The sequence below is a fragment of the Python bivittatus genome, unplaced genomic scaffold (genome assembly GCF_059951505.1).
Source record: "Python bivittatus isolate LINGU-HERP-01145 unplaced genomic scaffold, Pbiv_v1 ctg000190_np1212, whole genome shotgun sequence".
Taxonomy (NCBI): Eukaryota; Metazoa; Chordata; class Lepidosauria; order Squamata; family Pythonidae; genus Python; species Python bivittatus.
This window is the reverse complement of record NW_028277042.1, coordinates 17,947,245-17,973,924: the sequence shown is the minus strand read 5'-3', so window position 1 is coordinate 17,973,924 and position 26,680 is coordinate 17,947,245. Positions and strand designations below refer to the sequence as shown.

Here is a 26,680-nt window from a genome sequence, read left to right as displayed (position 1 = left end):
TTGAATGGCTATCTCACTTTTTGAGTTATCCCAACAGTCAAGCTTATAGCAATAAAAGAGTAATGCAAACTACACATGAAAGATAATTAATATAAATAAAATCAAAGCCAGTGTTCACATCCGTCATTAAAATAATTAACAATTAAAAGCTTGGCAAAAGAGAAGTATTTTTACCAACTTCCTAAATACTGGGGAGCCAAACTCACATCCTTTGGGAGTGCTGGGACTGAGAGCCACACAGGAGAAGGACTGGTTGAACTTTGAGTCATGAGCTATGAAAGTAATCAAGTAAGATTTCTAATCTCCTTACACGCCTTGAGCAGTGTGTAAACGATGATGGAGGAATGGGAACAACACTCTCCCCTTCTAAATCAAGACATCAAACAAGAAACAGATTAATCCAGTGCATTTCCTGTATCCCAGTGACAGCCAGCAGAAGGTATGGCCAGTGTGCACCTTGGCAGGAGGCTACAAATAAACAGCTGTGACCACTCCCCCCCCCCCCCCATCATTGCACATTTCAATTTCTACAATGATTCACAGGAATAGCACTGTGGAAAATTTGCATTGAGGCAGAAAGGCTATACCTTGCCTGCGCATAGAGATAGCAAGTGAGCCAACCCACTGGCAACAGCCTCACTGCCTGCAGAACAATGAAAGAGAGAGAAGTCGGTCCTTATGGATGTTGAAGGGAGGAAGGTCACGTCAGCACTGTTGAAGCACATGAGGACAGACTATTGATGTTAGGATCTGCTTCCCCACCAGTAGCTGCTATCCAGTCAGCAACCAGCAAGCCCCTCCTAGTCAATCCACGACTGGTTTTGTTTTGCATCCTGTTGATGGAGACCTTCTGTACCACCTTCAGCCGGTCACATCTCCTGCGGTCACGATTTTGCCAGTGCTGCAGAACACTCATTCGCTGGCCCCAGCTTCAGAATGAGAGCCACTTTGGTGTCGTGGTGAAGGCATCAGGCTAGAAACTGGGACACTGTGACTTCTAGTCCAGCTTTAGGCACAAAGCCAGCTGGGTGACCTTGGGCCAGTCCCTCTCTCTCAGCCCTAGGAAGGAGAAGGCAAGGGCCAACCACTTCTAAAATCTTGCCAAGAAAATGGCAGGGACTTGTCCAGGCAATCGCCAGGAGTCAACGCTGACTCCAAGGCACACACTCAGAAAAACTTCAGGATGCTGGCCAGGATTGTAAGATGGTGCATTCCAGCTTGTAAAACCAAATCCCATTCAGGAAAATACTAGCCTAGACCTCTTCTAGAATGAATCCAGGCTGCTCCTCTTCCCCTTCATATTTATTCCATCTGCAATCTGAATTTGTACATTTCACACGTAATTCTAGCCCTTTGATGAGTACTAGCTAGTCTTTACAAGTCTATCTCAACTCATTTAAGAAACTGGCCACGCACGAGAGATCGGTTTTCTTTCTTTATTGGTAACACTGGCGTTTGATATGTACACTTTTCATTTTTCTCTTAAAAATCCTTTGTATGAACATCATCCTTCCATCAGGTTGTACAGTGGAAGGCTTGCATTGCCTGATGCTTTAAATCTGACAATGAAGAAGGGGGTGGACGACAGCGGGACAAAGAGGAAGAAAGAAGAAGCCATCTTGATACAATAAAGAGGAGAATAATAAAACATGTGAAACATTCAAACTTGGCATTTCTTATAGCATGTCAACTTCAAATGTCTGGGTCATTCCATCTGTGTTTCTTTTAAGATCTGGTAGATAACAAAGTGCATGAAGCAAATTGCTAGTTTTAAGTAAAGGTATTCCTTTTTTTTTTTTAAAGAGTACTTTAAAACAATACTTATACAAGTTTCTTCCCATGGCACCATCATGTTTCAGTGCTTAACACAATATCCCCAGGCAACCTGTGCCTCTGTGTCAGCCTTTCTGCAACGCCGTGTAAAGGAACGGGAACAGCAAATGAACCACGAGGGATGGCAGAGTTTAAAGCTATTCACGGAAAAAGCAGGCCCCTTTTGGGCGAATCTGAACTGAAATGGATAAGAGCCCCAATGAAATGTGGAAAGTTCAGAGGCCAAATTCAAAATAAAGTTTGGATTCCAAAAGTTGAGTTACGGGTTGGAAGGCGTGCAGTGTTTTCCAAGCACTCCGTTTGGAACTTTTGATATTGTGCTTGGAAATTTTTAAGATTTAGGATGCTGGTATAATTTTATTTCATGTCCAACCTGAGCTCCCCTGAAGAACAAGTTCTGTGTGCTGCCGGACCGTATTCCTTCAGGCTGTAGAAGTCTAAACTCTCCATTTCCCTTCTCTCTAAATTTAGAAGACTAGCATGTTGGGAATCGATTTTGAAGCCACCAACTTCCTGACATGCTAGCTTTCTATCTTTAGTGAGATTGTGTGTATGTTTTGATATCTGCCTTCTGCTTGGTAAAGGCTAGTTTCAAAAATGGGAACAACACAGTTGCTACTGCGTCTTAGCAGTAGCCTGCAAACCTGGAAAACTGAGCAATAATACCAGGTCTAAATAGCTTAAATTATGAAATGAAAGGAGAAGAAACTTAAGATCTAGTGTTCTTGGAACTCTGAGTTCTAAAGGCATCGACTCAGAAGGAAATCCTCTGATGTGATGGAGCTTGCTTCCAAGTCAGTGTGCTTTATCAGATGAAACAGTTGAATCAAGTAATGGTATTTAATGAGTTGGGCTAGTACCAGACCGGCCCTTGAATTAGCATATAGCTCTATTTCTAATGGTGGGTAGACATAGAACTTTTACACATCAAAACATATATAAATGGTTGGTTAGGAAGCGGTCACTTTGCTCAGCAACCCAGCCAGTCTGATTTCACATTGCCAACTTTCACAATCTTTAAGCTTTGATCTTCCAGTTTCAGATAGTACCAGTCCTTGAAAAAGTAGCTGTGGCCTGGAAAGAGAAAACAAGTCTTAACAGACTTATATCAAATCACAGTTCTGGGACTCGCTAGAGCAGGCGCCAACCTAACCTGGGAGTCAGCTCAGTGGTTGGGTTCACACAACACGGGGAACCCAGCAGTTGTGTTTATAGGCCCCCCCAAAATAAATCATGGTATGGCTTACCATGGTGCTATGATTCACAGATTGGGGTACGTTGATGTCTAGGTTCGCAAAATGTTGGACTACCTAATGCCACTACAGTGAAATAGAATGTGGTGTGCTGGGTGAACTGCTTGAATCCTCTTGAATCTCCATCTGGCCCATGGAATTTCTTCATTTTCCCCAAAGAGGTTTAAGGAGGCCATTTCTCCACTCTCCACTCTTTCCCTCACCCCAAAATCCCTGCCCCACTCCTTTTAGACCTCTACCTCTTATCTCCAGGTTGGGCTGCCAATTGCCATCATTTCAAAGGCTACATCAAGCTTTTGTGGCTTGCCGAAAGCCGTCCTTCACCAGTGGGACTATTTGGGGCATATAGTTCGGGAGCAACGGCATGGTTTAAAATATTAATTTTGCCTTTTAACCACCACGCCCAATTCCTCTAAAAATCCCTCCTCCCCGCAAAAAGGCCCAAGTTTTTATCCCAATGCATTTCTGGAAATGGGCTTTAGAGGCCATAAAAGGTATATTAGTAAGCTGCACCTTTTCTACTTGTTTCCCAGCAAAAAGAGGAAAGCTTTTTCCCCATGATTGATGGCTAGGCCATCTCCAGCCCAATGCATAGTCCATAAATGGGGGCTTAGAGGAATTGGCCCATTGCAACTGTAAAGCATTGGCCAAGGGAAGGCTATTCTTCTAAAAGGCCAGTGAGAATCATGTTACTGGAAATATTTTTTTCTTTCCCTTCTTCTTTTCAAGCATGCCTTTTGTAAGAGATGGGCATAGGGTTAAAAGCTTGAATTTGAGCTTCAATCCTTCTTTTCCAATGCAACCCCCGTGAAAAGTTCTCGGCCATTTAGGAGATTCAGTTCAAAGGAGATTTTCCTCACTGGTCTACCAATAAATGCAAAATTCCTTAACCAGAATCTGTGCTGCATTAAAAAGGGGTTAGGATTACTCTGCTGGAGACAAGTTATTCAGACAGACCAGGAAAGTTCAGAAAAGGTCAACCTTCCTGAATTTCCTTATAGCAGTGGGAGATTTTAACCGAAGAGAGAAATTTACAGTGGCAGCAGGCGGATTGCCAAGCTGTCGGCCAATTCAGTGACCACCACAGTAGACATGTCGGGCAACAGCAGGCTGAAGTAATCAATCTCCCCCCAGCAAAAAGAAAAAAGCAACCCCCCCCCCAAAAAAAAACTTAGAAAACAAGATGGCAACTTACCACTTCCGCTCACATCCAGCACAGCATCTAAATTGTCTGGGACGCCATTCCAAGCATCTGCAATTAATTTAGGGAAGCCAGGATCCATTTTCTTCTTTACTTCATTGTATCTGTAAAATACAGATGAACACAAAACACATGTTCCTTCCTCACTTACTTGGACGTAAAAAAAGGTGTTAAGAATGTATGAATCCGTCTTGTATAGAGTTCATCTAATAAATCCTTTCCCAGAAATGGTGCTCTCTTTGTGCCTTGGACAAGTCCTATATTTCTCATTTCTGGAGGATCCAGCTGACCCTGACTTAAATCACCATTCGGAAAGCTGTGAAAATGTGGCTTTTCAGGACTTTGGAGACAGACCTCTCCCCTTTTCTTCATCAGTGGACTACATTAAATGTTACCGATGTTTTATGAGAGTTATTATGATGTTTATGGCTTCTGTTGTTATGATTTAATTGGGAACCACCTAGACGTGTGTGGTGAAGTATAAATGCTAGAAATCAATGAATTAAAGAAACAAGCACATATAAATAATTGTCCAAGGCATGAGAAGGGCACCACTTTGGGATCTAAAGAGTGTGCCTTGCTATCAGTCAGAATAAATTATAACAGATTCAAGTTCTGGAGGTAAGATCCAACAGGACATAGGAGTTTGGCAAAGAGAGTAGGCTGTTTTAGAGGAAAGAGAAATACCAGAATTCCAAACCAGGTTGAAAAGTTTGATGTCACTAGAAGGGGTATGGCCAGATATTTCTGGGTTATTGGAGGGGGCTAAAGAGTGGATGTAGGAGTGGGAAACCTCTCCTTTTCCCATCCTTACAACCACTCCAAAGCCTGAAAAATGGTCCAAAATTCTGTCACATTTTGCCTTGAATTTTGGCAGTGCAATTGTGTGATGGGGTGGGGGGTGAAAATTGGGTTCTGAGTCTGCATATTCCTCACATCTGGGTCAAGAGATTGTTTGTTTTAACCACTATTTGTTAACTAAACTATAGCACTAGTCTACCAGCCATAGTTTACATAAACAGTGGGCTGGTCTCACCCATCATACTAAGCCCAAAACAAACTAGCTATGGATGAATGTGATGCCAGGTTTAATCAGTATGTCTCCTTGCTTGGAAAAGGCTTTTCAGAAGCGAAGAACCAGAGGGGAAAGGTCCCGCCTGGATTTATCATCTTGCTTCCATATTTCTGGCTGCAGAAATTTCAGGATGGTAGATCCTAAGCATTTAATGAATTGAATGGTTAAAACCGAAGCAAAATATGTTCCATGTGGGCTAGTCTCTGTAACCCACACTCTGTAGTTTGAATCAGATGTATATTCTAAATAGCTTTCAAAAGTAGCCAATTTTTTTCCCAACTAACTCTTATCTCAGCTACTGTTATTCTTCTGCGCAGGGGGGTCTCCTTGTGTTTTTCATCAAAAATCACTCTGAAATCCAATGTTCTTAGCTTCCTAGTGCTGCGGGATCTGAGCATTGGGGTTGCAGTGACTCCTTACCTCCAAAATTTGTCCCCTGCAAAAATATAAGTCTTCTTGTTTTTGCTCCAGTTAAATGCAGCATTGACACGTTGCACATCAGGAGGCAGACCAAGACTGGTAAGTCTCTTTGGATAACCTCTTTCCAAGGTGCTGGCTGAATAAACCCAGTATTCATTTCCTAGGAAAACAAAGCATAAGTTCTCATGGTCTCCCTTGGCGTTAAGAGGGAGGAGAAAGGGTTGTCTCAGCCAGAGGGTCTTGCGTTTCATTGCAGTTAACTAAATTAAGTAAATTAGGGAAGTAAATTAGGACAGAGCGAAAAGTCCATAATCATGAAGTCCTTGGGGTTCTCTGAGCTTGGTTGTTTTCTTGCAGCACTTGCTAGCACTGAAGATGTTTCCTAGCTGGGTAATGAAATGTTTGCAAGAAAACCACCAAGCTCAGAGAACCCCAAGGACTCCACAGTTCAACCCTGAGCTAGACATATTCACTTCTAAAGTCCATAATCGATTCAGCTCAATCTAATCCATTCTTCTAACATTCAGTTCCTACATTATGATGGTGCCCATAGATTGCTCAATAAAGATCAAGGATGAAAAATATTGGTTGGACTCCCATGGAAGTCAAAGCATTCTTAGGACCCAATGATTTTAGAAGATCCAGACTTGAGTGTATCCTTCTGACCTCAATGGAAGTTAAAATGCTTGGCTAGTTGGAGCCAAAAATGTTTTCCATGGATGGGAGTTGAATCATTGGGGTTTGAAGAGAGCAGGAGGGGAGAAGTCCCCAGAAGTGGAGAGAAAATAATGGGATGAAATGGACAGCATTCTGGATATACAATTTGCTTACACAAGGTAACAATATTTTCATATTTTCTCATGGAAACAAACAGATAAATCTTGTCACAGTATAGCAGTGTTTCTCAACCTTGGCAGCTTGAAGATCTGTGGACTTCAACTCCCAGGATTCCCCAGCCAGCTGGGGGAATTCTGGGAGTTGAAGTCCACAGATCTTCAAGCTGCCAAGGTTGAGAAACACTGTCCTAGACTTAAGAATTTCTTTAGCAAAGAGTATTTAAATCTTTATTCCTTCTTAAAACCCCAGGACGTGAGGGTATAAAGGATAGACTCAGGAAAATGAAGTGTTTAGGCTATCTCCAGTTTATCATGTAATACGATATATGGTAATGATTTAAATCCCACTCAGCTATGAAGACTTTTTTCTACTCTTTAAATACATTTCACTGCACCCACACTCATTTTATTTTTCTTCGGTCTCCTGTGTTGATTATGTGTTGTCATGTAGTAGATCAGAGCAAAAAGATTTGCTATTCATTTTTTTTTCTGCTGATGCAACTACTAAAAACCATTTCCCAGATCAACCAGCATGCCTGCATGAAAATACATAGTCTAGGAATAGATGAAATGAAAATTTCATTTTTATTCCATTTCTCATTTGGGGTGTTCGAAAGCTTGGTTCATCTCATGTCATACTAGTCTGAGTTATATAAAAAGTCTGTTTTCATATAAAAGCAGTTTGCACTCAAACGCGAATGCAATTTTGTGCCTGTTTCTACCACACACTTTTGCGTCCACCACGTTGCTTAATGTACAAAACCTACCCGTTCTTGTGTGCAGATTTTTCTCTAAAATGTGGACGGGAAAGGGGTTGGATTGTTTCTTATGTACTGGAAATCTGCCCTGTAAAATTCAAAGCAGCACACATTTTGAAAGATAACCACATGGTCCTTGAGCTCCTTCAGAAATGGGGCAGCTGAATGTGAGTTTGCATTGAAACACTAAATAACTGAATTTCTTCCCCATTCCTAATATAAAATACACACGGACTGAGCAAAAATGTGCCCCCGGATAGGCCTTCCCACATTAGGACAACTTGCTAGCTGCAAATTCTGAAACTTGTAGGCCAGACTTTCTGAAGAACATCTGGCTGGAGCAGTTGGCTTTGCAGAAGTGTGCTTGTGTGTGTGTGTCGATGTGTGTTTGAATGACTTTCAGGCCAATCCTACCTGAAAAAAATACTGCCTTCTCTTCCTGTGGGGCCTCGTAGACAGCATCGATTTTTTCTGGAACTTCAGACCAGAACGTAGCAACAAGCAAAGGTCCCATCGGTCGAGTCTGTTGATTAGCAGTTCTCCAGATGAATCTAGGCCGAAAAATCAAGAGCAACTTTATGGGCAGATGTGCTTCTTAATCAAATCGAGCAAAGTGCATTCGTGTGTACACACACACACGCATGCACACACATATACAACATTACCTACGTTCTACTAGTAACATAAACATATAATTCGTAAAGTATAGGGTTTTTGTTGTCGTTGTTATTTAATGCACTCAATCTTTTATTGTGTTTTGGGTTTCTTTGCTCCATGAATTTCTTAATGTGTTATGTCCAGACATTAACCATTTATAACAATTTTCCCTAGCACTCACATTAATTCTTACCAAAGAACAAAAAGAGAGAGACAGAATAGCGGGTGCTTCAATTATCCCCGCAAATAAACTCATTTACAAGGCACTTAAACTCTTTCAGCCATCTCCTTCACTGCACGCTGAACAGATGGATATGCATTTGGCAAATGCCAACGTTTGTATTGGACACATTACTCTGGAAGATTATGATCGTAGCAACTAAAAAGATCAAATCTAATAATCATCGATCAAACAGCTTGGCTGGAAATGAAACCCGGAGCATTAAAACTGTTCATCAGAGGAATGAAAGGAGTAATTTAGAAGCTGGGTAGGCAGTATCCTCTTTCAATTTATGAACATTAAAAAAAAAAGAAGAAGGCTGTGTTTTGATTTCAGTGGCAGTATTTAGGAAATGATGGGACAGGATGTTAATAAAAGTGTTATTGTATGTTTCTTCTCCCTCCATGTCTGTTTGATGAGCAGTCAATTTTGTTTAAAGAACCCCAAAACTAATAGCTGAAACCAGCTGGCCTGTTTCACAAGCAACAAGTCCACAAAACCTGTATAATATGACAAGGCTACAATTTGATAGATGTTGAGCAAATGGCTTGTTAGATTAGGCGTTTTAGTTGCCTTATCTTTTTTTTTTTTAAAATAAAAGCTGGCTCTCTGGTTGAGTGAAAAAGAAGCAGGTTTATAGCGGGTAATGGTGACATGACCTCAGCTGACATTTTCAACACATTGGTCAGGTTCACCCAATGAACTTGGTTGTTTAATGTAATCAATTTCTTGATGGGCATGTTATGATACTACCTTAAATCAGAAACTAAAACTGTTCTCTCAAATAACCAAGGTTAATAGTCACCAAGCTTAGTCTGTTGTGCAAACATAACTATTAGGTCTTTCATGAGAGAATTAACCATGTTGTCAAACCCAGCTGTTGTCATACAAAGTGTGGCTCCTTGTAACAGTCTGTGGGAATGACCTTGGGAGACAGGAGGGAGAGCTGCAGACTGGAAAACCAGCATGTAAAAGATGTCTCAGCCCACGGAAGTGGGGAAGGCATGGGGAACATTTCAGAAGGGACCCTCCCTAGTTTTCTGAAGAGTAAAAGGAAAGGAAGGGAGAAATACTTTCAGTCTTGCAAGATTCTGTTCGTGTAACCTTACAATAATGATAGAGATAGTTCTCCTGGTGGTGCTTCTTGTCTGGATTACCTCGCAGGGCTAATATTCATTGTTATTGTCTTAGCTAACAGGCAACCTTGTGGGCAGAGGTGACTGTGTGTCAGTTCTAGCCCAAGGAACTCCTGGAGACCGTGCAGGTTCAATCAGCAAGGTTTATTAGCTAGCGCTTGTTTACAGAATCTTCTCAGACTGACCAGTAGTTCCCAGGCACAAGTCTCTACTATCTTCTGGAATGTTTAGGAATGCGCCAGCTTTCTCTGCTTATCTCCAGAGCGTTGCTCTGGAGACGAGAGCACCGTTTTCACCCCCCTTCCTCCATTCCAGTCCATCACACTGTGTGGGTCTATCTCACAGATCTTCACTTGGCCAGGAGTGAGGGTGCTGATTAAACCATGCAGTGGTTCCCACCTCTGTAGTTCTGACCTTCAAATGCATTCCAAGCTGATTCCCTGCCTAAACATCATTGCACATCCAGGTTCGGTGAAGGAGCTAATAAGGAAACAAACACCATCATGAAGGTTGTTCCATGGCTTGATTTACACATTGTGTCAATCTAGCATGCTTTGAATCAAGGTTTGTTGAATAAGCTATGGTGGGTGTGTTTACACATAACAGATGGGTTCAACCACCATGCCAAGCCACAAATCGACCAATCATATCATGGTTTAGCATGATACATAGATTCAGCCTATGATAAGGATGGGGCTGATGTGACTGCAGTAGATAGTGAAGGAAAATGAGAATCCAGGGTACAAGGTCAAACAAAGTAGATAGCATTCAAAAACACAATTCTTTCTATGTTGAAGTGCACATTTGGATCTCTGTGGCCCATCATTTATTGGCCCAATATCACTGAGGATACACATTGTATCTAGTGGAAGCTGGCTTCAGAGGAATCTGTCTTCCTGATGATCTTCTCAATGAAGAACCCTTGATAAATCTCACACCATCACAGCTCCTCAGACCAGAGCCTCAAATCTGGTCTTAGAACATGTTTGCATACTTTAGCATGTGACTGTCACACTATCAAAATCCTCAGATGATATTTTAATTTCAGGATTAAAATAATGTTACTAAATAAACCCTTCTCTGCCCACCACTCACCGGTCTTTGAAGAAAAAGATCTCCCCCCTGAGTTGAGCAACTGCATCAAAGACAATGTCTTGGCCACAAAGCTCAGGAGTGACTGGTCCAAGTGTTGGACTTGGTCCTGGTCCAACTTCAGTAGAACCACCTGCAAATCAAGAAGAAGTCAGTAATAATGTGGACATTCTTGTTGTAAGCTTAGAAGTCAAAAAGAGAAGCAAAATCAGTAATCCTTCATTCCACTATTTTTTTCTAGTAGAACAAAAAAATAAGTGTCTGATAACATAGAGAAGGAGGGCAGGGCACCCAATTTTCTTCAAGTGTGCCACCAGGATCATTCTACCATTTTAGGTTCTTCTAGAAAAGCTTCAACACCAAGAATAATAATGCTATGGAATCAAATATTTCAGGTATGTTTTGAACAATTGGAAACATCACCATAAAGTTCCTGGATTCCTTGAACGTCATCTTGAGACAGACGAAAGTGCTTGGTATAGGTGTAGATGGGGGCCATGAGTGCGCCAGGATCTTCAGAATGTTCTAGTCCCATTGCATGGCCAAATTCATGAGCAGCAACCAAGAAAAGACTGTATCCTGAAAGAAAATAAGTCAGGTTTTATGCCTGCTTGATGGTATTGCCCATATATCTGTTTGTGAAGTCAGTCTGACCACTTTTAAAAAGCCGTCTCTAGGGACTTGAAGACATCTGGGACAGAAGATGTAAGAAGTTTGTCCATGAAGTTTGAGTGCTGTAGGTCACTAAACATTCTATCCGCTCAGCAGAGATGGCTACAGGATTGAATGCATGATATTCTAATGATGCAAATGAATCCAGCATAGAAGGAACTATACATCAGTATCACAATTTCAGTTCACTATTTCTAGTGTTTCAGCCTTTTCCCCCCCAGTAGATATGAAAGGTACAGGAGCAGCGTGAAGACTATTCTTGCCTCTGATCTACGCATATTGAATTGAAGATGTCAGCCTCACCAGGTAGACCAAGGAAACCCGACCAGATAAGCTAATTGTGAAGCTCCAGTAACAGAATCTTGGAAGTCTGGAAATATAATTCTCCCACTGTCTCCTAGACAACCCAAGAAATTAGGGAGGGTCCCTTCTGAGGGTCTCTTTTCAGCTGCGGGCTATGCTGTCTCTTATCTGACCATTCTCTTTGCCCCATCTCCCATGGTCTTTCCCACATACCATTACAGTAACAAATACTATACCCATTCATACAACTGCACATACAACCTTGGAGAAAGCATCATATATGTGTATAGTTGTACATTAATAGAATTAGTTCTGATCTTTGGCTGAATGCCAGATCCTCAGGAAGTGGGGCTTGTTACCCTGACCAAATCCTTTCCTCCCTGGTTTGTTTTCAACCAAGTCAACCTGAACCACTTAAAAAAAAAAAAAAGCAACTCTTGAATACCCACTAAACAACTTTTGATCCACATACTATGTTATGTTGGGGTGTCTAGGAGACATGTTTGTTGAATAAGCCAAAGTTGGCTGTGTTCATAACTTGTGCCAAGCCATAAACTATGATTTAGAAATGACAAAAGCTGGGTACATAAAATGGACTGAATAAAATCCAGACAGCTACAAAGTCAAAAGGCATATGATATCTATACTTATCTTTTCAGCCACATTCAAATTTCCCTGATCCAGCTGTTAGGAAATGTTATTGGAAAGGATGATTTACTGTTAACTGCACAGTTGACTCATTTGCAAGTTTCTTAGGATTTTTTGGTTTTTTGCAATCATCTCTAAACACTTGATGACCTGAGTTATAGTTCTGAGAATGGAGGAAGCTTGTAAGAGAAATGTTTTGATTCACCAAGGACATGTTGAGATGCAATCTAAAACTTTAATCTGTTTTGCAAGCTTTGAAACATAAGAAAACATTGAAAGGGATGCAAGAGTGGGTTATTTAGAAAGAGCTTTTTTTTTTTCCTTTGCTCTATTTTGCTCCATTAAAACTGTGGTACATTCCTGGTCAACCTTTTGATATCTTGGAGAACTGGGATAAATACTGAATATTTACAAGGAGGAGGAGGAAGAGGAGGAGAAACATCTCTACCTTGATCTGGACAAAATCCCCATTTGCGGTCTTCATCATAGTTACTAGTTGTAGAGCACCACATCTTCCCATCTTGACGTCCAGAACTAGTACAGGCATCATATTTATTCCCAAGGAATGTAAAAGGAAAAACACATGGTTCTCCTTCAGAGTTTCCACCAACTGTAGACATTGCTGCATAGAAAAACAACAACACACACACACACTGTTAATGGTATGGACTATCAAATTCTTGCTCTGTCATTCAGATGTTTTATTGTTATTACTATGCATTATTACTATTATTTCTGGAACCATGTCATTTGTATGTATTGCATTGAAGAACGAGGCAGTAGACATCTGAACAAACCCATGGAAGTTGTAGCAAAGTTCCTCTTACCCGTTTCTGGACAAAACCCAAATTTCTTATCCCGGTCATAATCTTCAGTAGTGCCACACCATCTATACCCATCTTGTCTTCCCTCTGTTGTACAGCTGTCAAAGGTTTTCCCCTGAAACTTGAAGGGGAATTTGCATGGTTGCCCATCGGCGTTTCCACCCATGGTGAAAAGAGCTGCAGAATAAGAGGCGTACAATGAAAACCTTGTGTCCAGCTCTGCAACTGGAGGCTAGAGATGAGACATCTTGTGCAAGGTATCTCATTTTGAATATTCCATGATTAACATATGATTTACAAGCAAAGCAAAACAGGTAATTTTTATTGAAAGGAATACAATAGTAAGAACGAATGCAAACTAACATAGAACATAGAACGAAAAAGAAGAAAGAGAAAGGGAGAAGTAAAAGAAAAAGCTAAAAGTGCAAAAAGAAGAAAAGTAGAGAAAGAGAAAAAAAGATATAAAGAAGTGGTTTTCAATCTTCTTCACAGCAGATATAACTAAAATTATATTTCAACCTTTCTCTAAAGTTACATCTTCTTATAAGACTCTCTTCTTATAATTTATCCTGTCTAATCTTCAAAACCCTAAATCACAAGTTCATTTTTTTCTTTTTACCCAAAAAATCCATAAGGGGTTTCCAATCACCAATAAAGGTAGACATTGTCTTTTCTCTGATCAAAGAAGTCAATCTGGCCATCTCAGCAAGTTCTGCCATCTTCACCAACCATTCCTCTTTCTAACTGTTTATCCATCAGTCCCAGGAGGAAAAAATCTGCTTTCAGCTGAACATTAATCTTTACAATCTTCTGAATCAGTCTATGTATTTGAGCCCAAAATTATCTAACTTTTTTACACATCCATCAGGCATAAATGGACGGTTCCTGTCCACAGCAAAACCTGGTTTTCAGATAGATCCCCACACTCCCAGGATTAGCACTGAAGCAGTAATTCAATACCAACCATGTGGATTTGATAGAAAACAGGAGAAAAGGGTGGATCGCATCAGGGCTGCAGACTTCAGCGTTGGGTAATTTGGGGTTTGGGGGCAGGGAGGACAGTGGTTTTGGTGGAATCTGAAGTTGAGATGGGTGGATCGTGATGGATATATCAGCATCACGAGTCTGAATGGAGTTGGGTGATCTAATTGGCCCCACTGATTTCAATGAGTCTGCTTACTCTAGTCCAGTGCTTCTCAACCTTGGCCGCTTTAAGATGTGTGGACTTCAACTCCCAGAATTCTGGGAGTTGAAGTCCACACATCTTAAAGCGGCCAAGGTTGAGAAGCACTCCTCTAGTCAATATCCTTTCACCATGCTGTTTCTTCAAAAAGCTGAAGCTAGCAAATGTGTTGTATCCACCGTCCGCATCACCCCCATTTTTCTTCACAACCACCCCTTGCAGTTGGCGAGATTGAATAGATGTTGTTCCCTGGCATCTCTGGCTGGGTAGAGATTTGAGAATGGATTTCCTCAGCCTTCCTCCTTGTCCGTACAGTAGACCACACCACCAATATTAGTTGAAATGCTTGTCTGCATGTAGACCACATTAAAAGCATGTCCTAGGTTCTAAGACGTTCTTCACAACAGCTGTTCTTTGGAGAACTAAAAGGGAACAGGGGCTGCTACGTTAGACATATTCACTTGCTATGTAAGCATCTTCAGACTGTAAATTTAGCCTTTAACAGCATACGTTATTAGCTGAACCACACAATTTGGGGGGGAAATATGGAAACTTAACGCAGCGTGGCTGGAAATAATCATTACCTCAATGTCAAAAGAAGGCGTTTTCTGTTTTGTAAGCACAGCCACCCAAAGCTTCCAAATCCTCTGTTTTTCCACTATTCTCTTTAGCAGCTTTGATAGCAGAGAAAACTCCAGCATTACAATAACCATAATTAAAAAGAGAATCTGTTCTGTTCAACGGGGAAAAATGCTGGGAGGCCGTTGTACCAGTTCCTAAAGGACAGAGTGTCTTAAGGTTTGTTCACTGAATTTTCCTGTTTAGCCATTCCAAGGGCAGCGAGATTTCAGAATGGTCCCCAGAATATTTAGGCACGAAAGGAAAGTCTTCCATATTCCTCCTTTCCCTGTTTAACAGGCATTACCAAGTTTAATTCTGCATTCAGAGTATGCGAACGCAGAAACACACGCAAAGGTAGATCATCACGCAGTTGTAAGATGTACAACAAAATACGCAAGGAAGCAACAGGAGCAATGAAGTAAGGGTTCTTCATTCCTGATGACTTTCAAGACAAACCCTTTTCAGGGATGTACAGTATGTAGATATTTATAAGATTTATAGAGAGGTGGGGGCTGGTTTTTTGTTTCTGTTTTTTTCAGTAACCTCACAACATCTGCATTTACATTCAGCACAGCTGCTGTTCCCACTGTTTCTATATCCACTTCTCTGGAGCTAGTCAAAAGTCAAAGGGAGGATGGAGAGAATATTTTAACACAATAAACACAATTGTTTTTATATACAGCTGGTGGTACTTTTATCTTGCCTTCCTATAAAACACAAATCAAAGGGTAAAAGCTGAGACACTAGAAAGGTAACCAATAATGCATTACAAGTGATAAGAAATAATCTGTGCCGTCATCCATGAGAATTAGCCATGGTAGCTGGGACTGATGAGTGTTGTAGTACAAAAGATCTGATTGGGGGGCTGATTTATTGTTACATCTGCCTGTGATATTACTTTAAAAAGGGGAGGGGAGGGGAGGGGAGGGGAGGGGAGGGGAGGGGAGGAGAGGAGAGGAGAGGAGAGGAGAGGAGAGGAGAGGAGAGGAAAGGAAAGGAAAGGAAAGGAAAGGAAAGGAAAGGAAAGGAAAGGAAAGGAAAGGAAAGGAAAGGAAAGGAAAGGAAAGGAAAGGAAAGGAAAGGAAAGGAAAGGAAAGGAAAGGAAAGGAAAGGAAGTTAATGGATAGGGAAGGGAAGGGAAGGGAAGGGAAGGGAAGGGAAGGGAAGGGAAGGGAAGGGAAGGGAAGGGAAGGGAAGGGAAGGGAAGGGAAGGGAAGGGGGGGGAGAGAGAGAGAGAGAGAGAGAGAGACTTTCATAAGATATTTTTTGGTTTTGCCTCTTCAGCAAATCTATACCTGGGAGAAGAGAAAAGGAATGCAGTGGTGATTAGGGACCTCTGAGTGAAATGAACCCTAACGCATTGATATTTAGAAGACTTGCTCTCGTCTGCTCTTGTAGCATCTGCATTTATTAGGCAGCTTTTAGAAAACGATGTTTTGGAATAATAATGTGAACAATGCCACTATTTGTCTAACAAGGACCATCTGTGAGTTTGTTGTTATTCAGTGATTCTGACAAAAAACTGCGTCACAGACAAAAGCCCTCGGTCTGCCTACAAGAGTCCCAGCACCAGTGTTTCCAGAAATGGGGTCTTTGTTAAATGCACAAATCCCTTGATCTCTGCCAAGTCTGCAGTCTTCTAATTTTATGAACTCATTGCAAAAACGTAATCCTCGTCCTATTTGTATCAAGGGGAGCTCCCTTTTTTTAATAGAAAAAAAGCAGAAGACACTCCCCACTTTCTTTCCTTGCATAAAAAAGGGAATGATTTAATGGGTTTATAGGACTTCGGGTCTTCACAAGAGAGGTTAGGAATGTTGATCAGCTCACATTTTGCTCCAGCCCTTCAGCCTGGAAAGTCTTTCCCTGCTATGGTCCTCCCAGTATCTCTGTGAAGTAGGCAAGGCTGAGACACACTGGGCATTCCCCACATTCAGTGTGTACCAGTCCAGAAATGGCACATGTGGACATCCGCTTACTACTGTTTCTCTTTGACAGCTGAGCAAATAAATGCCTGGTAGTGAGAAATTGCTGCAGTAATAATGCTGGCATTTGGAGCTGGATGGTTCCCACTTGGCAGGAACTCGTGTTTCATGCCACCTCATGGCTTCTTGACTTTCTTTCCTTTCTGTTGCAGTCAAGGCACCATGGTGTCACATCATCATTTCACTGGGCTTCTAAATTAAATGGTGTTCTTCAGCTCCTCCTCACAATGCCTACTCTTTCTTTTAACCACCCCCAACAAACGCTGGGCCCAGGTCCTTTAAGAGATCAGATGAACCTATAGAAAGTAACATACACTGACCATCAACCAGTTCAGCATGAATGATGAGAAGATTCAAAGGTTCATGTCTACCTTGTCATGAGGGCCACAGTGCAATACCAGATTAAAGCAGCCTTCTTAAAGCCCCACACAAGGTCCCCCAGCCATCATTCAACTTACATTCATGGGGGCAGAATCCATATTTGCCATCTGCATCAAAGTTGTAGCTGGTCGAACACCACAGAAATCCATCACTGCGTCCTGCATCCGTGCAGCTGTTGTACTCTTTCTCATTAAACAGGAAGGGGAATTTGCAGAACTCTCCATCTGCATTGCCATATTTCACCCTGACCACTTGAAAGGAGAGGACAGAGGATCCATCAGCAGGACAAAAACAACCCCAGCAACCAATGATACTTTAGTACGTTCCGAAGCTAAAACAGCTGGCATACCTTGGCCTTCACCCAAAGTCCAAAGTTCATCATCATCGAAATGGGAATCACCTCCAACCCCTGGTCCAGGAGCAAAGGCATGAGCCAGAAGGCCATCCTTACCATCAAAAGGATACCCGTCCCCATGCTCTGCAGAAGAAAGAAAAAAGCGAAGTGGTAACAGACACTGGCATCATGACATCTTGGGGGCAGGAGTGCTAATGTATTCATTTAAGAGTTATTCCCACTGTTGGGTGAAACCTGAGCATGGCACTGGTGTGAGGGAGGCATAGAATTCAAGCTTATGACCAGAAAGTACATGAAAACATTAGCAATATGCACTCTTGAGCTTTTAGCAGAATGGCAGGTTAGAGAAACTGGATTTTGAAGGATCCAGCAAAAGTTCCCTGAATCCAGACTGCAGTTCCTGAGAGCAATAAACAAGATAATTCCACAAGATCTTAAGCGGCACTTGAGAGAGGTGGAATTTCCTTATTCTGATCTTGTTTGTTTCCAGGATTGAGTAAGGCTATCCCTGCATGTGACTATCAGTGATTAAAACTATGCCTCATTTGGCTCCACTTGTTGCAAGTCTCCATTTTCTCCTTAGGCGTAGAATACTTTTTGGGTCCCCCTCTTACTTTACAGATTTTTCTCCTTTGAAAAGAGAGGTCCTGGCAAGGGCATAACCCTTTTATTCATCACTTTTCCACTGCTGGCATGTTCCTGATGTTGCCTGTGGCTTCTTTGACATCATCCAAGGCCTTCTGGTTTTGATTTGGAGCCATTTGAAACAAACACCAGGCAGACACAGTTGGGCTTTGCACTGGCTTACTTATTCAGTGGGGCAGAGCCAAGCCAAAACTCAACCAAGAAACCAGAGTCATGAACTGACACTCTTTTAAATATAAAGTTAACAGTTCTGACCATGAACAACAAAAAAACCCTATTCATCTCCTCTTCCTCACCCTCTTCCTTATTTGTTGTCAGTTCAGTTCAAAGAAAGGCAGGGTTGCTTTCTGTCATTCCTCGAATCATGAATTATGAAGTAGGCTGGGCCCGGCCTCTAAATCAGATCTCAGAACATCTGAGTTTTCAGATCTCCCAAACAAGCTCCATCTCATTTTCTACCACAGATCTGTACAACTCCATCTTCCTGATCCTCCCCCCACCCTTTTTTTTTGGGTTTCTGATTTTACTTCTCTCTCTGTTTTGCTAGGGCTCCTGAATCACCATTTCTCTTGACCCCAGTGATCCAACTTCAATAATACTGTGGTGCTCACTTGTAGGGCTGTTCTAAGGGAAATCAAAATGATGCACACTGCTTCAAATACAGACTGTCATGTGTTTTACAGATGTGGTTAGGATAAGCCAGTGCCCCCATATTTTTTTTGATCCATAGGCTCAATCCTTAAACTAGTGGGAAAGGAATGCCATGCATGAAGTTATGAAGAAAGGAGAAGAAATGACGCAGCAAGGATGTTGTTGTTATTTGCATACCCCATCGTCCAAAATTGATCATGATATCTGCTTCTCCATCATGAATTCGGGAAAATTTCAGCGGTGTGACATCACTCCAAACTTTGAAGGCTCGGGCGAACGCATCATCTACCGTTTCAGAATCCAGATCTGGGGTATAGCCTAAAATCCTTAAGAAAAATAATGATAATGATAATGATAATCAGCAAAGATACTGAGGGCAAAAATAGAAAGAAAAATAATTGTAGGAAGATGGTACTGTATATTTAGGCCTGTATTAATTACAGCTGCATGTCTATTACATGCCTTTAGCGCCTTGGTGGAAAGGGGAAAACACCCCAATTTATTGGGTGATGTTACCCTTTCCAGTATGGAAAGTAGAGATATGGTGGACAGACCTTCAGCAAGAAACAATGGGAGGCCCCAAATCTAAACACACTTTAATCCTTTTCATTATCATTGCGTTTGTAATTGGACTTCCCAAAGAAAGATGGTAGCAAAAATTTCTCATCCTTGGTACTGCTCCCCTCCCTCCCTCCCTCCCTCCCTCCCTCCCTCCTTCCTTCCTTCCTTCCTTCCTTCCTTCCTTCCTTCCTTCCTTCCTTCCTTCCTTCCTTCCTTCCTTCCTTCCTTCCTTCTTCTGAATTGAGCAACCCAGCCCTCCCCCAAAAGGGGAGTCATGTCAAGGAAGAGTAGGAAAATATACTGAGTAAGAAATCTGGAAACTACAATCCCAAGATATCCCGGCAGAATCCAGAGGTGGGAATAGAAGGCTGCTCTGGGCATTGTCCTTGAGGTGAGGAAGCTGCTAGTCTGTGTTCCTGCAAAGCATCATTCAGACAATATCCGAAAGTTGTATCATGTGGAGGAACTGTTGGCGCGGCCTTGCAGCTCTGCACTGGGGGTTTCCCATTATGTCCCTAGAGAGACATTTTGCTCTGTCCCCTGAACAGCCCTCTGTCAACTCATCTAACTCTGACCCATTTCACAAAATGGACCCATTTCACAACATACAGGACTAAGCTCCGCTCACTTGTCCAGGCGATAGGCCTCGAACACGACAGAGGAAGGGTTGGATAAATTAAATCTGCCCCCACTGATCAAGTTGATCTCAGGCGCTCTTTTAAAAGCTCTGCTCTGGACAGGCTGTTTTAATATTCATCTAATACATTCCACCTCTTCCCTTTTAATTCCCAGAGCATTCCGTTTTTTGAAATATTCAGGATGCATTTGGGGAACGCTAGGCAAGATAGCGTATGTTAACGTGTGCACCAGGTCATGTTGGAACACTCCTGTGGAATGCAAGAAGGAAGCCCATGATTATATTCTGTGAAGCTAGACTCCGTGTTCAGCTCCTCTTTTCCTGCCCTGTCCCTGCACATCAAAATAACACAGAGACTTAGTCTATCTGATCTGGACTGCAAAAAAGCTGGATGATCCCTAGATGGCACCAGACATGATTTCATCTGCCCTCTTGGGTCCAAGCAGAGGAGGGGAACCTCTTTGCTACTGTAGAATTACAGTTCTCAGGAACTCTAGCATAGCCAGTCATGAAAAATGCTGGGAATGGTAGTTCAACACTTTAGGAGGTTCTCTGCCTTTGTGTTAGACCTCACATACTTAATCCTGCACACAGACCCATTCTTTAATGGTGCAATGTAGTGAGTCAGAGTCAGAAGATTGCACCAGCAGATGCAGAAAGGGAATTAATGTCAAAAGCTATTTCTCCTTCTCCTTCTCCTTCTCCTTCTCCTTCTCCTTCTCCTTCTCCTTCTCCTTCTCCTTCTCCTTCTCCTTCTCCTTCTCCTTCTCCTTCTCCTTCTCCTTCTCCTCCTTCTCCTCTCCTCTTCTCCTTCTCCTTCTTTTTCTTCCTCCCCCCACTCCTCTTTTTTTTTTCTTCAAAAAAAGGTCTTTGTGGTGACTACATGGTGAGTAGAATAGAGTCAACTTCTACTCTCTCTTTTTGGGGGGTGGGGGCCGGGGGGTGGGGAAACCTTCATTCTTGCAAATGTTCTCACTCTCTACTCCTCCTATGCCTGTGCCTGCAAGTTGATCTGCTGAATCATCCTGGATTCACTAGGGTCTTCAAAGCTAGACAAGTAAACATGGAATATCCATCCTAAAAATTAACCTTCTTTTCAACAAAAGAAAATAAAATCCTTGTAAAGCTAACACTTGATGGTTATTTGAAGCTACATTTCATTGGATTTACTCCCAAATAAGCTAGCGGATTTGCTTTTGCTCTACTGATAATTCGCCTGGCCAGCCGAGTCCTCTGAACGAGATGCAGAAAAGGAGGACGCTTGTAAACACTAAACTTTGACCGATGGAGCTGAAACAGAGATGGAATTTATTAAAAAGTATATTTCTTCTGCCTAAACCTTATGCAACCAGCACACTATTGAAGACCTTGTTCAAGTATGTACTGCCCTAATCACATAGTAATTTCTGCTCTGCTTTATTTCTGCAGACACAACACGGCTGTGGGGTTAATATAATCTCCAGCTAGAAGTGCCAAATCAAAAGTTTTAAGAAGAGAGAGGCAGACACATTGGAGCCTGCGGTGTTTTGTTCCATGAAGTTCAATGGAATGCAGTTTTTAGGGTTTGGTTTGGTTTTGTTTTTAGGAAAAAGGAAGCGACGTTCTACTGTTAAAAATGACAGTGTTCTGGAATGATGCAGCAGCTTTTCAAATGGAAAGGCAGCCCTCTTCATAAAGAACAGTTAGCAGAAGGGTTCCCTTGGCTCTCTGAAGCATGAAGTACCTCTGGATCTGGAGTTTCCACTGGAAAAACCTACAACCACCTACAACCCTCATCTAAGGCTGTCAACCAAGAGTACCCAACTTGTTTTGGATTGGAGCTACATGCTGGTTTTGTGGGTGTGATAAAGAAATGGATAAGGTCCAAGTCAGGTAAGGTTGGGTCCCGAAGAAAATGTGGACACGTTCGTTTTCTCTTTGACCACCTTTTTGCAATTAAGCCCCATCCACTGGTTAACTAGAGAACCAGTTTGTAGTGCTAAGGCACCCGGCTAGAAACCAGGAGACCATGAGTTCAGGTTCTGCCTCAGGCATGAAGACCACTGGGGGACTTTGGGCCAGTCACTTTCTCTCTTCCCTAGGAAGGAGGCAAGGGCCAGCCACGTCTGAACATCTTGTCAAGAAAACTACAAAGATTTATCCAGGCAGTTGCCAAGAATCAATAGTGAGTTGAAGGCACAAAACGAGCAAACAAAACCTGGTTAAATATAATGAATACTTTACTGCAGCTTATGTGAAAACTGGCTGGGTCTAGGAGCCCAACCAAAATGCTTGGATGGGTGACAGATGTGGTCCACAGGTCTCAGGTTATGTCCTCAAGCTGTAGGTTCACAGCTCTCTCTTTCTATATTTCTATCCTGCATATTTGAAACATGAAATGGTGTAAGGTAGGGGTGTGTGTGTGTGTGTGTGTACCTTCAAGTCAGTTTTCAACTCCTGATGACTTCCTGGACAAGTCCCTACAGTTTTCTTGGCAAGATTTCAGAAGTGGTTTGCCCTGGCCTCCTTCCTAGGGGTGAGAGAGAGGGACTGGCCCAAGGTCAACCAGCTGGCTTTTTGCCTGAGACAGGACTAGAACTCCCGGTCTCCCAGTTTCTAGCCTCATGCCTTCATCACTGCGCCAGACTGGCTCTATGGGATAAGATAAGATGATGAGATACCCTATCTCAGTTTCTCTTAGTTACTATCACCATCACTTCATGACAGCAATGTGACATGCAAAAACTGAAGAGGACTAGCTTTTTCCAACTGAGATTTTCCATACTGGAAAAGCTGCATTATTGTACTTACTTTTAGGCACCTGATGAGGGAATCCCCTTGCACAGGGCCCACTGTTGACCTATGGCATTTATGAGCTATCACATAAATCCTGGTGCTAGGAGCGATGCTGTCTTCCTCTGAAAACTCGGGCAAGAGTGAAAAGATAGAGGAGGATCCTTTACTTTTCTACAGCTTTCCTACTGGGCAGTTGCATGCATAGGACCCCGTGGAGGAGACAAATACTGGATCTTCAAGAAACCCTTTCAACCTCAACCAAGCCATAGCCATGAAAGCTCCTCCAAAAACTGATGACTTTTCTCCTCCATGTGGTTGGAACAACTAGAACATGCACATTTTCCTTCTTAGGGCAATTATTTTCAGAAGACACTGTGCCCGTTGGTACCTACCTGTAGGTGACGAGGTTTTTCTCCCATTTTGGTTTCCTGGGGAAGAAATTATAATTGGCCACATCTGGGTTACCACACCTGGGCTTTTTCATTGTATCTATAGTGTTTTGGTCCAGTTCTCCAGTTTCAGGAAGCCCAAAGAACTTCTGCATTTTCTTCAAAGTGTCCTTCAGGACTAGTAGGTTGCAGTTATCCTTGGGACACCCATAATACTTGTTGAGGTATTGCTTTTGGAGAAAAGAAAAGATGGACAGTGAAAAGGGAATAGGTTTGGGGTTCAGCTGAAAGGCAAGATTTCATAGACGAGAGAAGGGAAATAAAGAAGCAATGGTTGATGGGTGTGTGTGAACAGCCAAATGGTTCATGGGGGCCTGGAACATGTAGTCACATTTCAGATTTCTGTTTTCAAGAGAAGCAGATAAGCTCAGAATCTGGGTCAATTCCAGTTTTGCTTTCCTAATATGGAGCCATGTTTCTTAACACTTTTCAGCAAAAGGGAATTACATCTCGTAGCCAGGGATTTCACAAATTCCTACAAGATTTTGTTTTGTCCTGAATTTCCTGCCAACAGGAAATTTCTACAGTTTCTTCCTGATTTCTACAGTTAGGATGAAAGTGTGTGTGTGTGGAAAAAAAAATCTGTGAAGTGACACCACTCTATGTTTATACATTGTACTTTTCTATCATCAACCACGTACTTCTACTGTTTTCTGAGCAGAACCTTTGAGTTCCAGCTTACGATCACTCTGGTTGACCTTTTCACACTGTAGCAACATTACTAATGGTGATCTAGATAGTTCAATGACTACAGGATAGGTGAAAAAGAAATCTTGCCTGGATGGATTTTTATTTATTTATTTATTACTTTTGAAGCAGTTGCCAGAAAGTCTAAAGGGTATTTTACCCTTGCATTATTTGATCTCCTATAGACTTACAGGACAAGAGATTAGGCCAAGATGCTTCCAGATGTGCTAGGATAATAAGTCCTAGAAACCCAGACACCATAGCTAGAGGGCATCTGTTTGGAGAAGATTGAAATAAATGATTCTTTGCTATGGTTCTTCTCCCAACCTGTTGGAAGTTGATTTGGGACCTAAATTTTCACCGCCAGACTGACCTTACAATGCAAAGAATTGAAGGTTCAAGATTTGTCCTGATATGTCCTGATATGAGAAACAACTCATCTTTCTTTTTTTTTTAAAATGGTGGGTGTATCTTTCTGATGCTTTTAGCTTGTTACCCACCCAGAGTCACTTGATGAATGGATGGCCATATAAAATAAATGAAAATAGATTTAGTTTCCATAGGGTAGTCTTTAAGCAAGACAACTTAAGCCACCATGTAGAAGGTTGGACTTATTCAACAAACTGTGGTTAAACTACCTAGATGTTAGCATGATGGGTAACTGGGATTAGGAACACCTATGACACCACCACAAGATCTGTGAAAAAAAAGAAAGAAAGGAATGGGTCTACCCCTCTTGTTGAAAAAACAACACAAAGGTTTCAAAATGATGGTCCAAAAGCAAAGATCAGCCCTATAGTTGCCTAAGTTTGCCTTTTCCATTGGTCTAATTGGCTGAATGATAAATCACCCCAGAAGTGGTCAGTATGTTTCATGTTAAATAAGTCATCATCCTTTCATCTCTGAAGCTGATATCAACATCAAAACTAGGATGGGCAATACAACTTTTGCTTTATACAACAATATGGTACAGTGGTGTCCCAGGGGGTGGTCAGAAAGGTTAAGATGGTGGCCAATGTGCTGAACATAAAAAACAGAACAACCAGACAGAGCTTCAATCACTCCATCAGGGCTGCCTTTTTGACTTTCTGACCAAAGGCTGAGAACACCTTGATATGTTCTCTCGCTAGAATAATAGCTAGGTCAAAGGCTTTGAATCTGTACCCAAGGAACAAGGACAGAAGGAGCAGGACAGAAACATGCATCAACTACATCTTGAGTTATTCTTTCATTCTTAACTTTCTCCAGTCTCATGCCCACCTTACATCGAGACTGCAACTTTCAGACCTCCCTGCCAGTACGAACATACCAAAGGGGAAACAGTTGATCTTCAACTATATAATTAATACATAGTTTCTACATGACAACCTATTTTGGTTGCCCTCCTCAGAATTCAGAAGGAACCCAAATTCAGTGATACAGTTAGAAGGAGGGGCATTTGAAGAAAGGCATTTAGCAGTCGCTTTTGCTCCTAAAGTTGCAAATTATCTGCTCCCAGGGGTACATGACTTTAACCATAACACATTTATTAATACTCCATCCCATTCAGCTCAATGCAATTTAATTACAAGGACAGATTAATAGACCCGGCTCCTAAACTACAAGCTAAGTCTAGAGTTATTTAACTCAGCGGGGCTAGAATTTGAATTCTGCAGCTTGTTAGGCTACAAGGAAGCTCAATAGAAAGCCGAGGGATTTACAGCCAAGTAAACCTCTCTTGATTCCCACTGTGCAACTAACTGGATTGTTTCCCTCCTAACTTCTTTTCTGGAAAGTCAACTTTTAAAGAATCACTGAACAGGCAGATGAGAAATCATAATTAATAGGTAACATTTTATAGCTCCCCCCCTCACAAAAAATGGATTTGGTTACAAACATAACCCTGGGAGAGCTCTAAGGGGCAATTATTGCCTTTCAAGATCTGCGTTCAGACTCGTTATTAAGTTGGCTGAAAAATTAAGCTTTAAATAGTATGTTGGTCTCTCGTGCCAAGTAATATATTCTTCAAAAAACAAAGTAGAAAAATCATCCAGGTGGAGGTTCTAACGCTTTTAAAGCTTATATTTTATACACATTAAAGAAAAACAAAGCCTTACAATGCAATTGCAGGTCCTGCTGAAAAAACACTGTATCGTTTGCTGCAAATCTGTTTATTCAAGCCTCAGAAATCTGAGGAATCTCCCGGTAGGCTCTCTCTAGTGAGGCTGTTCAAAAATGCAATGTTCTGACTTGGCTTCCCATATTTTACAAAAAGAAGCAAAGCTGGCTTTTCTAACACTGGAAATCAGTCAGGCTGCCAGCTATTTTCTGGTCTCTGGTCTGTTACTTTGGACTGCGTTACGGACCCAGATCCGGCATAGACATTGCAGAATAGTTCAACAACAACAAGAAGAAGAAGATCAACTTACGAATGCCAATTCTTTGTCTGTTTTGGGGGAAATGTCACCTGGAAACTTAATGATGGGTGATGGGACGAGGTCTCTGCCCGCTACGTCTTCTGGAAGCCTGAGTGTTGGTGATGGAGGTGCTGAAGCTGTATTTAAAATGGAGAGCAGCATCAGAAGGGTTTTTAAAATGCAGTCCACAATGCTGAAGGACATGTGCATCTTCATTCTTCTCCAATTTTTATTCTTTCCTTGTCGTCCTTCTTGGTCAAGGATACCTTGGGGAGAGAGTTGAGTCGGAAAACCCCTTTGCTTCTTTTTTATCAGCACATTGTAACTTTCTTCAGAGGGCTTCACTTCTGCTTGCTCCAGCAATTCCTTTGTATGCTTCAAGCGCTGAGATGCGCAAGTTCCTTAACCACTGCGAGAGGAAGTCTG

The 26,680-nt window shown here is 41.9% G+C and overlaps 1 protein-coding gene across 1 annotated transcript; it reads right to left on the bottom strand.

Annotated features, from left to right (window-relative positions):
- Positions 1-1,422: 1,422 nt before the first annotated feature.
- On the bottom strand, positions 1,423-26,680 carry MMP2 (matrix metallopeptidase 2). The gene is made up of 13 exons (XM_007436876.3): positions 26,267-26,680; positions 23,115-23,341; positions 18,927-19,075; positions 17,448-17,576; positions 17,176-17,349; positions 12,932-13,105; positions 12,553-12,726; positions 10,905-11,060; positions 10,485-10,614; positions 7,791-7,927; positions 5,783-5,942; positions 4,282-4,391; positions 1,423-2,907 (listed from the first exon to the last, which is right to left on the bottom strand). The coding sequence occupies exons 1-13, from the start codon at positions 26,468-26,470 to the stop codon at positions 2,804-2,806; spliced, it is 2,028 nt and encodes a 675-aa protein (XP_007436938.1). The 5' UTR covers positions 26,471-26,680; the 3' UTR covers positions 1,423-2,803.